The sequence below is a fragment of the Xyrauchen texanus genome, chromosome 23 (genome assembly GCF_025860055.1).
Source record: "Xyrauchen texanus isolate HMW12.3.18 chromosome 23, RBS_HiC_50CHRs, whole genome shotgun sequence".
Taxonomy (NCBI): domain Eukaryota; kingdom Metazoa; phylum Chordata; class Actinopteri; order Cypriniformes; family Catostomidae; genus Xyrauchen; species Xyrauchen texanus.
Genome location: NC_068298.1, coordinates 9,893,845 through 9,908,868, shown reverse-complemented (window position 1 = coordinate 9,908,868; position 15,024 = coordinate 9,893,845). Strand labels below are relative to the sequence as shown.

General features: G+C 38.9%; 1 protein-coding gene across 2 annotated transcripts in view; it reads left to right on the top strand.

Annotated features, from left to right (window-relative positions):
* The first annotated feature begins 2,582 nt into the window (after nucleotides 1-2,582).
* LOC127617032 (C-terminal-binding protein 1-like) overlaps nucleotides 2,583-15,024 on the top strand; it is a 37,658-nt gene continuing 25,216 nt past the window's right edge. The window contains exons 1-3 of one of the 2 annotated variants that reach the window (XM_052088894.1): nucleotides 2,583-2,696; nucleotides 4,118-4,167; nucleotides 4,326-4,483. In XM_052088894.1, the coding sequence (XP_051944854.1) occupies nucleotides 4,426-4,483 (58 nt within the window). In that variant the 5' untranslated portion in view covers nucleotides 2,583-2,696; nucleotides 4,118-4,167; nucleotides 4,326-4,425. Of the gene's footprint in view, nucleotides 2,697-4,117; nucleotides 4,168-4,325; nucleotides 4,484-10,058; nucleotides 10,174-15,024 lie in introns of those variants that run through there. The other variant, XM_052088895.1, reaches the window with a different exon arrangement.

The following is a 15,024-nucleotide window of genomic DNA, read 5'->3' as shown; positions in this document are numbered from 1 at the left end:
TTTCAAATAAGGTCTTTGCTACTTCACGGAAGACACCAGTGATCCCAAAGTATTTGTGTCATACCAAAAACACCATCTGTCCGTCCATCCATCCGTCTACAGTGCATTCAGTAAGGATTCAAATCCCACCCCTTTTTTCTTTTTTTTTTTCATTTTATGTTGCAGTCTTATGCTAAAATTATTTAAATGTTTTTTTATTCACATTAATCTACACTACATTCCCCATAATGACAAAGCAAAAAACATTTTTGATAACTTTGCAAATGTATAAAAAAACTGATATCACATTGAAACTGATATCAGCAGGAAACCGATGGAGTGCGTACTCTGGATAGGGAAGGAGGTATTGCCCCAAGTGAAGGAGTTCAAGTACCTCAGGGTCTTGTTCACGAGTGATGGGACAATGGAGCGGGAGGTTGGCCGGATAATTGGGGCAGCGGGGGTGGTATTGCACTCACTCTATCGCTCTGTTGTCATGAAAATTGAGCTGAGCCGGAAGGCAAAGGTCAGTTTTTGTTCCTACCCTCACCTATGGTCATGAAGGCTGGGTAATGACCGAAAGAACTAGGTCGTGATTACAAGCGTCCGAAATGGGTTTCCTGAGAAGGGTGGCGGGCTTCTCCTTTAGAGATAGGGTGAGAAGCTCAGTCATCCGTGAGGAGCTCGGAGTAGAGCCGCTGCTCCTTTGCGGCGAAAGGAGTCAGTTGAGGTGGTTTGGGCATCTGGTAAGGATGCCCCCTGGCCGCCTCCCTAGGGAGGTGTTTCAGGCACATCCAGCTGGGAGGAGACCTCAGGGAAGACCCAGGACTAGGTGGAGAGATTACATCTCCACACTGGCCTGGAAACACCTCGGGGTCCCCCAGTCAGAGCTGGTTAATGTGGCTCGGGATACGAAACTTTGGGGCCCATTACGGGATCTGCTACCCCTGTGACCTGACTTCGGATAAGCCATTGAAGATGGATGGATGGATGGATATCACATTGACATAAGTACTGCAATTATAGCCGCAAATCGTTTTGGGTATGATGTGACCAGCTTTGCACAACTGGATTTGGGTATTTTCAGCCAGTCTTCTGTGCAGATCCTCTCACACTCTTGTCAGGTTGGATGGGACCATCGGTGGACAGCCATTTTCAGGTCCCTTCAGAGATGTTTGATTGGGTACAATTCTGGGCTCTGGATGGGCCAGTCTATGGTCCTGAATGCACTGGACCAGGTTTTCTTTAAGGATATCTCTGTATTTTGCTGCATCCAGCTTTCCATCAACCCTGACCTGTCCCCCAGTGCCTGCCACTGAAAAACACCCCCACAGCATGATGCTACCACCACCATGCTTCACCATTGGGATGGTATTGCGCAAGTGATGAGCAGTGCCTGGTTTCCTTCAGACATGATGCTTGGAATTAAGGACAAACAGTTCAATTTACATTTCATCAGACCAGAGAATCTTGTTTCTCACTGTCTGAAAGTCCTTTAGGTGCTTTTTAATGTCTTTCACTGAGGAGAGTCTTCCATCTGGCCATTCTGCCATACGGCCCAGATCGGTGGAGTGTTGCAGTGATGGATGTCCTTCTGCAAGTTTCTCCTATCCCACACATGATCTCTGGAGCTCAACCAGTGACCTTGGGGTTCTTGGTCACCTCTCTTACCAAGGCCCTTCTCCCCTGATTGCTCAGTTTGGCTGGGCGGTCAGGTCTAGGAAGAATCCTGGTTGTTCCAAACTTCCATTTAAGAATTACGTAGGCCACTGTGCTCTTGGGAACCTTCAATGCAGCCAAAATTAAGTTGTGGCCTTCCCCAAATCTATGCCTCGACAGTCCTGTTTCTGGCTCTGCAGGCAGTTCCTTTGACCTCATGGCTTGGTTTTTGCTCTGATATGCATTTTCAGCTGTGAGACCTAATATAGACAGTTGTGTGCCTTTTCAAAATCATGTCCAATCAGTTGAATATGCCACTTGTGGAAGATGATCCAGAGAAATAGGATGCACCTGAACTAAATCTCAAGTGTCATAGCAAAATACTTGTCAATGTGATATTTCAGTTTTTTCTTTTTTGTACATTTTGCAAAGTTATCAAATATCTGTTTTTTGCTTTGACATTATGGGGTATGGAGTGTAGATAGAATGAAAGGTTCTGAATGCTGTCTGTCTGTGGGTCAATGTGGTCACTGTAGGTGAATCTCTATGTATATACAATTTAAAAATGCCTCATATCATGCTGTATACTCCAAGGGTTTCTCACAAACCTCAGTTTTATATGATGAATGTGTGTTATTATCTGATACCAGTAAAGATCAAGTAAATTGTCTTTAGTTATGCCATTTTAATCATAGACAAGGGGAATTGCCACACGTAACCTATTACATCCACCAGAATTATGCATGTACACTCAAGCTGCATCTGTATTTAAACGAATAAATCTGATGTAAGACGAAGAATGAATATCTCAACGGCCAGACCAATTGCTCATGTTCATCCCTGGAGAATATCACAGACTGGCCTTTAGGAGGCGCTCCTCTGTTCAGCGCTCATGTCTCTGGCTCTGAATACTCGCTCTTTCCACAGCACGTTGTCTATGCGGCCTCGACTTCCTTTTCTGTGCAAAAATTTTATGGCGAGTAATTACGGGGAAGAGTTGATTCGCTCACTGTGACCACACTGACCTGTACATCAACCTCCAGAGACGCTTTTCTCGGGTGAGTGGGACTGCATTGCGCTTATTTTGGACTGTCTTTGAAGCATTACTCACAACACACTCTTGATCTCAGGTGCTATGAGACTGCAGTGTGTTGTGATAACTGTATCTCTTTCTCACACCGTCTGTGTGTGTTTGTAATGTTTGGTAGCTCCGTTAGCAACAACAGTCAAAGCGCTTTTCTCAGTGTGTACATTAACACTCATTGGTACAACACTCCGGGAGACTATAAGAGCGATTAACAATTACGAATAGTTGTTTTTCCTCAATGGTTTTTGTGGTAATTGTGCTGGTAGATGCATTGTATCCTGCTGCATGTGCTAATTAGCTAGCGCTGTGCTAAAACTAAAGTACTTGCACACCGTTTGCGTCGCACGTGAGAGAGCGACGCGACAAAAATTAAACGTTCCGGTTTTAAACAACAAAACTTTCAAGTTTACACGGATGCACGCGAATGTTTTGAGCTCGAGCTCACTAACTGTCCGCGTAGTTTTACAGTCTCGTGTATGCTCCCATTATGATGAGCGAGTAGAGCTCGAGACACGGGGATGTGTCGCCTCACATAATTTATTAAGGTTTTTTTACTTAATACATTTGCAATGTAGTGGTTTTTCGTGAATGCAGCTACTCTACGCACTCTCAACTCACGTTCTTGTTGTTCATGAGCAACAGGAGTGTTATGGGTCTCTAAATAAGTAAAATAAATTAAGTTTAAGTCATACAGAGATCCTCATATGAACGCTCAAAACAACGATATTTCTGAAATTAAATGTCCATTCGTTTGTTTTACTTTTAAGTTGATTTTAAGTGTCAACTGTCACATAAATATTCTTTATATATTAAATATACTGGTGAGTTTGAAACGGCATTTGGGTAAACTTTCAAAAACGCCTCAACTGCCAAAATATTTAAAGTTATTGAAATATGTATTTGGTGCATTCACTGTTCTTGAACGTAAAGCAGCAAAAGTACTGTTAAAATAATTATTTCATTATGAATTTCTTATGAAAACTTCAGTAGCATTTTTTTAATAAGGATACGTTTGGTAATTAATAAATGCTTAAGGTATCATTAACTAACAATGAACAATGCTTTTCATTTACAACATTCATCAATATTTGTTAATGTTAGTTCACAAAAATACAATTGGTCATTGTTAGTTCATAGTGCATTAACTTATGTTAACATGCACCACCTTTGATTTTAAAAACGTGTTTGTATGTATTGAATTTAACGTTAAACCAAGGTTAATGAATGATGTAAATGCATTGTTCATTGTTAGTTCACGTTAACTAAAGTCAACAAATGTAACCTTATTTTGAAGTGTTACTAAAGTGTTACTATTTTTTTTTGACACACTGTTGATCTTTAGTCAATATGAACAAAGCTATTAAATGTTTATGCTTGTGCTCTCCCCCTCAGTTGTCAAGGACCGTGACATCCGAAGAGTAGTTGATTGGCTTTGATATCAGGTGAGTAATTTCTTTGTTTAACTTTTCCAGTACCATCTACAAGTATCAGTTATTTACACATATATTGTCATGAATTCATGCTAGAAGTCATTTTACGCCAAATGAGATGCATAAAGTGCATATTTTGCAATGTTAACATGTAAAATGTATCATTACAGGTATTTTGAGGATTTGTGTGGTTTGTGAACTGGACTTTGTGCTGTCCGTTCTCTTGTCGTGTTGTGGCCTTAGCTGGTCTTGCAGAAGATCTGCCAGCCGATGGCTCTAATGGACAAACACAAAGTGAAGCGGCAGAGATTGGACCGCATCTGTGAAGGTGAGAATCTCAAAACCTATTCCACGGAAAATAATAGATGCTGTGGACTTTTCAATAACCTAAAGTAAACAATGTGAAATGACTAGTGCAACCCATTTTATTAGTGTGATATGATTTATTAGTGAATCGATATTCAACAGGGAACAAATGTAGGCGTGAAAATGATTTGTCCTGCAGTAATGATTGGATTGTGAAAAGTGGGTGCTCCATTCCAAGAATTTGTATTTATGGCCCTGTTTACACCTGGTATTACAATGCATCTTAAATGAGTTTCCTGTGACCACTTGCGATTGGATTTCAAGGGAGGGTCTCAGATTTCATGATGACATATCAATCACTATTTTAGTGTGTTACTACATGATAATAAACCACAAAAAAATTAATAAGACAAAGAAAGCACAGATAAAAAAAACTGTGCACTGTTTCTCCCAGTTGCAGCTAATATTAGATCTAAGCACAAACCTAACATTTAAATGTGGAGTTTTTCCTTGGAATTAAATTTTGTTTGCAACTAGGTAGTCAGATTTCCGTTTGCTTAAATGATTAGACACTTATGGTTTGGCCTAAATTATTTTAGCTTCTAATGATTTCTGCTAGAGTAAATTACACAGCTAGAGTAAATTGTGTGGCACTGTCTGAATGATGAATGTTCCTCCTCAGTATGGCATGTTTGTGGTAAGACAGGTTAAGGAGCTTTAGACAGTTAGAGCTCTGTTCTCGATCTTTTCTGTCTGGTACATTAAGTGATGTGAGATCAAACACTCGCATAGCTGTTATTAAAAAAACAACTGACAATGTGTGGGTTAAAGCACTGCTCTTTAATACTGCCTTACTACAGAAATAAAACTTCACAGCTTAATTCCTCTCCATTTTCTCTGTCTTATAAAATCTAAGGAACATTTAGCCTTCCTAAGATTTCCATTTAGTCTCATATTGCAATCCAATTTATGCTTTTGGCAAATGTTCAATAAGTGTGGTGTAGCTACACATTACATCAAAGAAAAGTTGCTATGAGTCGTCTTGTGTTTTTAGACAATGCAGATATTAGATTTGCTGACTAAATTCACAAGATCCTTCTGTACTGACCCTGTGTTTGATGGAAATTGGTAGTTGTCGTGTGATATTTGATCAGTGAAATGGGAAGAATATTTCCATTACATTGTATAAAAATGCTTCCCCCAGAAATGACTGACATAACACAGCAGTATTTATTTAACATTACATCACGACATCAGCATGCTTGTTAGATGTTGTAAGAACACCTTATGTAATGCATCACAAACTTTATATTTAGATTGCATTTGACTGACAGAGCAATTTGGGAATACTCTCACTACCTTCATTTCACTATTTTTAGGTTTTGTCTTGTTAGCTTGATTTGTTCTAAGCATTTTATGTAAATGTCATGAAAGGTAACCTTTTATAAAAAGACCAAAATACAGGAACATCATTTTGGAAGCCGTATTATCCACAGTTGTTTAAGACTTTAATAATGTCAAGTTATTTTAGTAGTAAACCTAATTTATGCAGTTTAGAGGGCCAATGTATGTTTCATACATGTTATAAACAATAATATGTTTAATAATTAGCTGTTAAAGGTCCTGGATGTTAATTGGTCAATACAGAGTTCCAATTGTGCAAAAATACACTATAGTAACTGCAATGAAACAAAATACTACACCAAACTACTGTTTATATTGCTGCACATTACTCAAGGGACATAATGAATTTGCCATAGAAAAATTAACGCTTCAGTGAAGATTTTTCTTTATTTTTTAATCCCCTTTTCTCCCAATTTCGAATACCCAATTCCCACTACTTGGTAGGTCCTCTTAGTGGCCCGGTTACTTGCCTCAATCCGAGTGGTGGAGGACAAGTCTCAGTTGCTTCTGAGACCGTCAATCCGCGCATCTTATCACTTGGCTCGTTGTACATGACTCCGCATGTGGACGCTCATGCTACTCTCTGCCATCCACGCACAACATACCACGTGCCCCATTGAGAGCGAGAACCACTAATCGTGACCACAAGGAGGTTATCCCATGTGACTCTACCCTCCCTAGCAACCGAGCCAATTTGGTTGCTTAGGCGACCTGGCTGGAGTCACTCAGCGCACCCTGTATTCGAACTCGTGACTCCAGGGGTGGTAGTAAGCATCAATACTCGCTGAGCTCCCCAGGCCAAGGGGAAGATATTTGATAATGTTATAACTGTTTTATAAAAGCAATGGGCCTAAAAGAGGTTGTATTCCACAACACCACTCTTTGTAGGCTACTTTCACAAAGTGGCACAGCCTCTCATGCCTTATTGTGTAATTGTTGGAAAAATTAAAATGGTGGCATATTAAAGGAGTGTTCTAGGTTCAGTACAAGTTAAGATCAATTTACAGCATTTGTGGTGACAGCATCGCCACAAATAATGTCAACTTCTCCCTTACTTCCCTGGATGTTTAACAAAAAAGCCGACATATGAAGGGATTTAAAATGGAAGTTTATGGGTTCAGTCCATAAATACTAAAATACACATTGTTTAGCTACAAGATGTAAACATTATACCTGTTAGTGTTATTCTTTTTAGGGTGACAAAAGGCTTACTAACCTAATGTTTTTATGGGTACAGTGCTGTGGAAAAGTATTTGCCCCCCATCCTGATTTCTTCTGTTTTTGTATATTTTTCAATCAAAATATTTTTAGATTGACAAACGAAATATAATATAAAACAAAGGCAACCTGAGTAAACAACAAATACAGATTTATATATATATATATATATTATTATTTTTATTTTTTTTTATTCAAGCAAATAAGTTATCCAACACACATCACCCATGAGAAAAACTAATTGCCCCCTTAAACTTAATAGCTGGTTGTGCCACATTTAGCAGTAACAACTGCAACCAAACATTTCCGATAACTGGGTTCAGTCTTTCACAATGCTGTGGTGGAATTTTGGCCCAGTCTTCTTTGCAGAACTGCTATAGTTCAGTCACATTGGAGGGCTTTTGAGCTTGAAAAGCCTATTTTAAGGTCCTGCCTGACAGCATCTCAATCAGGTTCAAGTCAGGACTTTGACTAGGCCACTCCAAAACAAAACATTTTATGCTTTTGGGGAATTTAGAGGTGGACTTACGCCAATGCTTTGGATCATTGTCTTGCTGCATAATCCAGTTGTGCTTGCTTCATTTTACGGACTGATGACCGGACATTCTCCTTTAGGATTTTCTGGTAGAAAGCAGAATTCATGTTTCTCTCAATTATAGCAAGTCGCCCTGGCCCTGAAGCAGCAAAGCGTCACTATCACATTACCACCACCATACTTGGCCATAGGTGACAATTTTTTGTGGAATTCTGTGTTTGATTTACGGTAGATGTAACGGGACCCCTGTCATCCAAACAGTTCCACTTTTGACTCATCAGTCCACAGAACATTTTCCCAAAAGGTTGTGGATCGTCAAGGTGTGTTTTTGCAAAATTCAGACAAACCTTAATATTTTTCTGGGTTAGCTGTGTTTTTCGCCTCGCTGCTCTTCTATGAATGGCATATTTGGCCAGTGTCTTTCTGATAGTGGAGTCATGAACAGTGACCTTTATTGATGCAAGAGAGGCCTGCAGTCCCTTGGATAATATCCTTGGCTTTTTTTGTAACTTCCTGGATGAGCCGTCGCTGTGCACATGGAGGAATTTTGAAAGGTTGGCCACTTCTGGGAAGGTTCACTACTCTGCCAAGTTTTCTCCATTTGGAGAGAATGGCTTTCACTGTGGTTCTTTGGAGTCCCAGAGCCTTTGAAATAAATCAGACTGGGAAAGGTAACAAAGCTATTTCAGTCACCTTTTTCCTCATTTCTGGAATTTCTTTCAAACTTGCCATAGTGTGCTACTGGGTGAGACCTTGTAGCCAACTTGATGCTGCTGAAAAGGTTGTATTTAGTGTTGATTTAATTAAATAGGGCTGGCAGTAATGAGGTCTGGGTGTGTCTAGTCCAGCTGAACCCCATAATGAATGCAGTTTCATAGAATTGGGGATTTAGTAACAAACGGGGCAAATACTTTTTCACACAGGCCCAGTTGCTATTGTTTTTTTTTCTTCAATAAATACCATTATCATTTAAAAACTGTATTTTTTTTAAGATTGAGTTTTTGAAACAATTTAGTATGAGATGCACAAAAACAGAAGAAATCAGGATGAGGCAAATACTTTCCCACAGTACTGTATATCCAATATTGGGATTGCAGGGTTTTGTCATCATGGCATCTAAGTTGTAATATTAGATAAATTCAGATAAGCTTAGTAAGAGATTTTATCACACTAAAATCATGTTATATAATGTTTACATCTTGTGGCTGGGGGTGGAAAAAAATAGATTCTCTGCATCACGATTCTTTCTCCAATGATTCTGAATGGATTCTCAAATTAAGAATCGATCAGAGTTCAATTTAAATCACAGCACTGTTTTTGTGTGCGCCAAAGACCCTGCATCCGAAACTTTGTACTGTCACATGTTCTGTAGTTGATGGATGCACTTATCTGCCGCTAAAACATTGTTCTTTTAGATATGCATGCAAGTAGTATGAATAGATTTCGGTCAGACTACATCCATGGTCTAGGATATTGGCATGTGACCTGATTATATGACGTAAGGACAACCGTGAAAATTATCTGCTCTTGCTTTGTTAAATAAGCACCATTCAAGCACAAGGACAATTATCTTGGTATATATAGCACTTACAGTTGATAAGAGCCATCTGACTCACGGTCTAGTAGATGGATTCTTGGATGCACCAAGAGTGAGATGCTAGAAACTAATGGTCAGATGCGCATATGCTGAGCTATGAGCCCGAAATTCATTCACAAACTAAAGCACATGGCAATGGGAGAGTTTATTCGTAATAACACACAGCAACATGAAAGACGAGCATTCACCCTTTATTGCATTATTTTGCACAGAAAGGGAAATTATATTTGAAAATAATGATGAATCATTTAAAATCGTGAGGCCAGTGAAGATTTACACATCCACTTGTTACTTTACCTTTTGAAATTGTGTAATGTAGCGTTTATGGACTGGCCCCATGCACTTCCATTGTAAGTGTCTCACTTAACGAAAATATTCCCAGAACATTACTGTAAATGCCTAGACCTAGTTAGTGACTGCTTCACTAACTGCTGTGAGTAGTGAGATGACCTCAGTCCCCTCAGCATAAGTAATTTTTCTTTGTTTGTATCCCATGTGACTCTAATTTTTCTACTCTGGCCATTTGGCATTGGTAATGTGATTTTTATTTTTGATATATATATATATATATATATATATATATATATATATATATGGTACTGCCGAAGCGAGTGAGGACCAGGAGGAGGATGGATAAAGGAGGCATTTCTTCTGAAGAGCTGGGTCATGGTAGATCCGAGTCGAAGACGCTGTCCCTTTAAAAAACAACAACCACCTAACTGTCTCTAGTGCTGTTTGTCAATGCCGTTGAGGTATGTGCTGGTTGGCCGGTGCTCAAAGCCCAGGCCTCTGATTGGACCAGTGCCTTTGGGGGGAGAGTCTTAGTGTAGATGACATGGGAGATGGGTGTCTGCCAGGCAAAAACAGCCTGACACTGATTGTAAAGGGTGGAGAGAGAGAAAGAGACTGATAGGAGAGGAGGGGAAAGAAGACAGCCGCGTGGATTTCATGATGCAAGGTTTGGATGTACATTTACCTGTCATATTTTGTTGTGAATGTTAAGCTCGTAAAATACAGTGGGAGTAATGCAGTTGGGTGTGGTGGCGGAAGCGGGCAGAATTTTTTCCCCTTTTGGCTCGTCTAGTGCATGTCCTTGCTGCTTGAGCAAGAGTGTGTGTGTTGGCCAAGCAGGAGGCAGGGTGTGGTGCAGCTGTATTATCATCCCACCCACCCTTCCCCCCCACTTTAGTGAGTGTGTGTGTGTGTGTGTTAGGACCATGTGGGGGGTGAAACACAGAGGGAGGGAAAGCAAGAGAAGGTTTGCTGAGGGGTGAAAACGGAGGAGAAATGAGCGGTGAATGAATTGCATTGTTTGCATGGCCATGCTTGTGTTGCAGTCCTCTCTCTTTCTCATGCGCTCTGGTGCTGGCTCAACACGGCATCTGTGCTCTCAATGCCATTCTTGCCACGACCCTACAGGAATAAGTGTATGCCTTGTTTCTACGAAGGCGTCATGAATTGTTTTTTCCACTCAGCCATTTTGTTCTCCTGTATCCTACATTTTTATTATACATATATATCCTCAGCCTAGTATTTATTTTCCCAACTCCGGAACACACTGTACTGTGGTCTTGGTGTGTGCATTTCCATTGTGTTGATATGGAGTGTAAAAAGCACAAATATTTGTCTTAAGGCCTCATCATGGCACACTCCTTAATCAATAGCTCTGTCTCTGTGATAGCATGAGTGTGCATGCTAGTGCATGAGGCTTCTTACCCCATATCGCTGCCAGTGCAGCAACACCTGTCATGGATAGAGGGTGGCGTTCGGATCTTAAATTGTAGTATCCAACATGGCTGTTCAGATCACCATAGTAGATTTGGTTCTCACACAAGCATTGTTGTTACAAACAAGATTTTAGGGTAAGTGAATTATTGGATGAACGGTTATTAAAAGCATATTGTCTCTGATTTTCTTAGACAAATATGATGCAATCATAATTATTTGAAATGTGAAATACAGATATCGAGTACATCTGTCAGGTGTCACCCCTGATTTTGTGTGAAACTGTTTTTCCATTTTGGAATTTAATGTTTGTGGTGGTAAAAGTTAAATTTAAAAAACAATTAGCTGTCAAATTTATTTCCATCTTGAAAATACAGTATGAATACAGCAATATGAAAATGTGTTTATGAACTGCTACATGTGCAGTATGATTTGAATTATATTATTCTATTAATATATTATTAATATTATATATTTGTGTTTTTCTGTAAACACTTTTGTTTAGAGCATCCTGAAAATTAAATAATTGTATGTTAAAGGTGCAATATTTAACAATTTTCATGTAATATTCGCCTTTTTTTTTTTGGCCAATGTGTGATTGGCTTGTAACACAACTTAAAAAATGAGCCTTTCCTGGACTTCCTAGGTTGCCTATTATCAGCCTGTAGACTGATTTTCATGCGAAGGGAGCAGGGTTGCTTTCCCGAAATGTGCATAAACAAAGGATGTGACGTTTATGCCTGCTCTAGAGAGCCTTGCCTCAGACAGTAATAGATATTCTTCCGCAGCAGATACTATTCAACAGCAACAACAAACTGTAACAGTAGGTAACGTTATCTTAGAATCCATCAAAAGCCCGGCTCCCAGCACAACACCAACTCCTACACAAACTCTGAGTGAGCCAAAAAAATAAAAGCATTTATCTACTGAACCCCGTCTGGCTAAACGGAAACGTGATCCTGATCTAGCAAAAACTAGACTGAACATCGGCAGGGCATTTGATTCCTGGAGGGACCTTTGTTCGGTTTTGGGGATCAAAACCGACCCTGAATTGGCATTCTTATTGAACAGGTAAGCTTACATAACTGCAAAGCATGTGAGAGATAGTGCCATAAGGATTGATGTGTGTAATTTTAGGTAACTTGATCGTGCCTGCTAACGCTGACAAATTGCATACTACCTTACATCTTAACTTTCAAATAATTTCAACGATCTTCTCTTTATACTAAAAGTCAGGTTAATGTCAATGATATTCTATAAATATTCAGCAAGGTAAACTACAATAACACATGAAATGAATGCTAGACAATGTTCAAGATAATGCAAAAAGTCCCATTCATTAGTGTAACGTAACTTGGTTCTACAGAAAATATATACATTCTATTATTATAAAACAATAGCGCATCGATATATCAAAATTACAGTTTTGATGGATTCACATCAATACTGAATTGTCAACATATTTATAATGTAGTCTATTTTATAAACAGCTACTGTCATCATCCAGCAAATTTAGCTAACAGCTATTGATAATGCTGGCTAGATAGCTAACGCCGACATAGGATATCGTATAATTGCAGTCAATGTATCATGCAAAGAAAAGTGATTAACTCAAACTACAGTCTTGCATAGTCAGACCTATAGCCACACTTTGTTTTAGCCCTGTTCCAGCATATTAATATTAATATAATATGCAGTCTCAAAGTTTGTAATGAAACAATCAGAACTTTTGTAATTTTAATTATGCTACCTCATTTGTCAGCCTGATGCCGGTGAATCACATTCAGCCTCTTTGTATGTTATGTCATTGTTTTTTGTCAATGGTCGCTCACGTCCCTATTTAGTGTGTGCACGAGCAACAGGTAGCTGGCTGCAGTTCACTTAACAGCCACAGGTGTCATTAACAAGGGTTTCTGAATCTTACATACTGCACCTTTAAATATTATAAAATGTCTCTGGAAAACATTTTTGGCTATGAAACCTGTTTTTTGTTTTTTTTCCCAACCAAATACTTCCTAGAAACTGAGAATAGGGAATGTGATGTAGCATTAGGGAACATTTATAAAGGTGAATATCACAAGATTAAGTACACAAGCAAGAAGGGTTTGTACACTGTGTTTGGCTTATCAACACAAGAGTGTGAACTGCTTCTCAAAGCATGAAGTTCCCATGCCAAAATCATACTCAAGCACTACTTTGTTTTCACCATGAAAAGTTGTTCCACGGGAAATACACCTGCCTTCAGCTGTTGTGATCCACACAAGCTTCATGCTGGCAAGCCTCAGGGGAAATTACTTGGCCCCCTTTATGTCTTCAGCTGACAGAATATATGGAAACGGGGAGAAAGTTTTACCCAGGCCAGAAGCTCTGTATACATACAGTAAGCCACAGCAAGTCTTGTACTACCTCATCACGAGGAGGCCATGGAAGAACAGGAAGCCAGCCTCAAGGCTGCTGGCTTCTCACCATTTAAGTAAAAAGGATCTGTCAAAGAGAGAGACTTGATTATGACAAACGAAAGGCAGTAGACACTGGAGAGGTAACATCAAACAGCTTCCTACTTCAAGAGTTTCTTCAAGAACTGGCAAGTAGCGAGGAGTGCAAAAACTGTTCTGTATACATGACTTCTATAGCTGCACTTAAGGAGTTTAAGCTTCAAGAAAGTACAGCTCCAGAGTTTGACACAGGAGCAGACTTCCAAGGAATTTGGTATCTCTGTATGTCAACTGAAGATGTCAAGAGCCTTAAAGAAAACTGCCAGAATTTTGGGAGTGCCAGGCACAGAAAATGGTTGAGAACTTCCTCCTTCAGTGACCGATAAAGTTCTTGATGTTAAATATAAAGCTTAAGACGTTGACTAGCTTTTCAAATTAGCATGCTACATGCTACATTGTTTTGCTTTTTTTTACTGAATGAGGTCCTAATGCTAACATTATTACTAAACTTCATTATGAAACATTTAAGGTATATATTATTACAACTGATTCATCCTGTCTCACAAGGCAAATATCAATTGCTGACCCCACAAGGAGGTTTCTTCCTGTATATATGAAAGGAAAGATTTTACATCAGATTTTTTGTTTTTACCTCAAATAACAATTATTAGCTTTGTAATAATAAATGTCCATTTTACTGAATTTATTTTAATATAATTTCAATATTCCAACAGAAAAAGGAATTAGAAAATCAAACAAATGACCCAGGAATCTGATGATGTATGATCCTTTTAGATAATTATATCTAAATCCCCATCCATGTTCTCTTACATTGCACATGCCTGAGCTGTTGTAAGCTAAATTTATTTAACTTTTTTGTGCTCCTGTTTTTTCACAGAAATGTCCTTCCTTTTAGTCCTGTAGTTGGTCTAAGTTTGGCTGTGATATGAATAAGTTCCTCATTGTTTGACAGGTCAGCTTTTTACCCTACTGATAGAAAAACCGTTATTGTCAACTATGAGCAAAAGTGCTACAACTGCGCTTTCTTTTTTTCCTGTCAACTGTTTGAGCTAGATCTGTGACATTCTACTGAAATGCATTTATACACATTAACAGTTTGACTTTCTAAAATGCACCAAAGACTCCAGGAGAACATTAATCTTTCAAGCTTTTTTTGTGTGTATGCAGTTCATTTAGTAATGCATTGTGGAATGGTTCTTTAATTCGGAAGCTAAATGCTTTTGTGAGTAAGAAAATCCCATTTAGTTTGATATTTTGCTTAGTAATGATGCTAGATCTTTACTGTAAGAACACATTTGCTAATTAGACACACTTGGCTCCATTTAAGAATGTATATTTAATCTCCCACCTCTGCTCTCCATCAATATAAATCTTTCTGGATTTTAGCTGGATCAAGGGAAACATTACTAGACATTGAGTTGTCTGAACAACTAGTATGTCTAAGGAAGCCCTTTATAATTTGTCTGGTTTAAATTCACACTGATCAGACATTTTTCTTAGGGATATATGGGTGCTGTATTTGAAAACCTTCAAGGTAACTGATAGGTATGTAACTTGTAAAAATTCTAAAGACATTCTCACGTTCTGTTCCATTCTGTTGTGCTCAGTCTGTTTTAACAGCCTCTGGG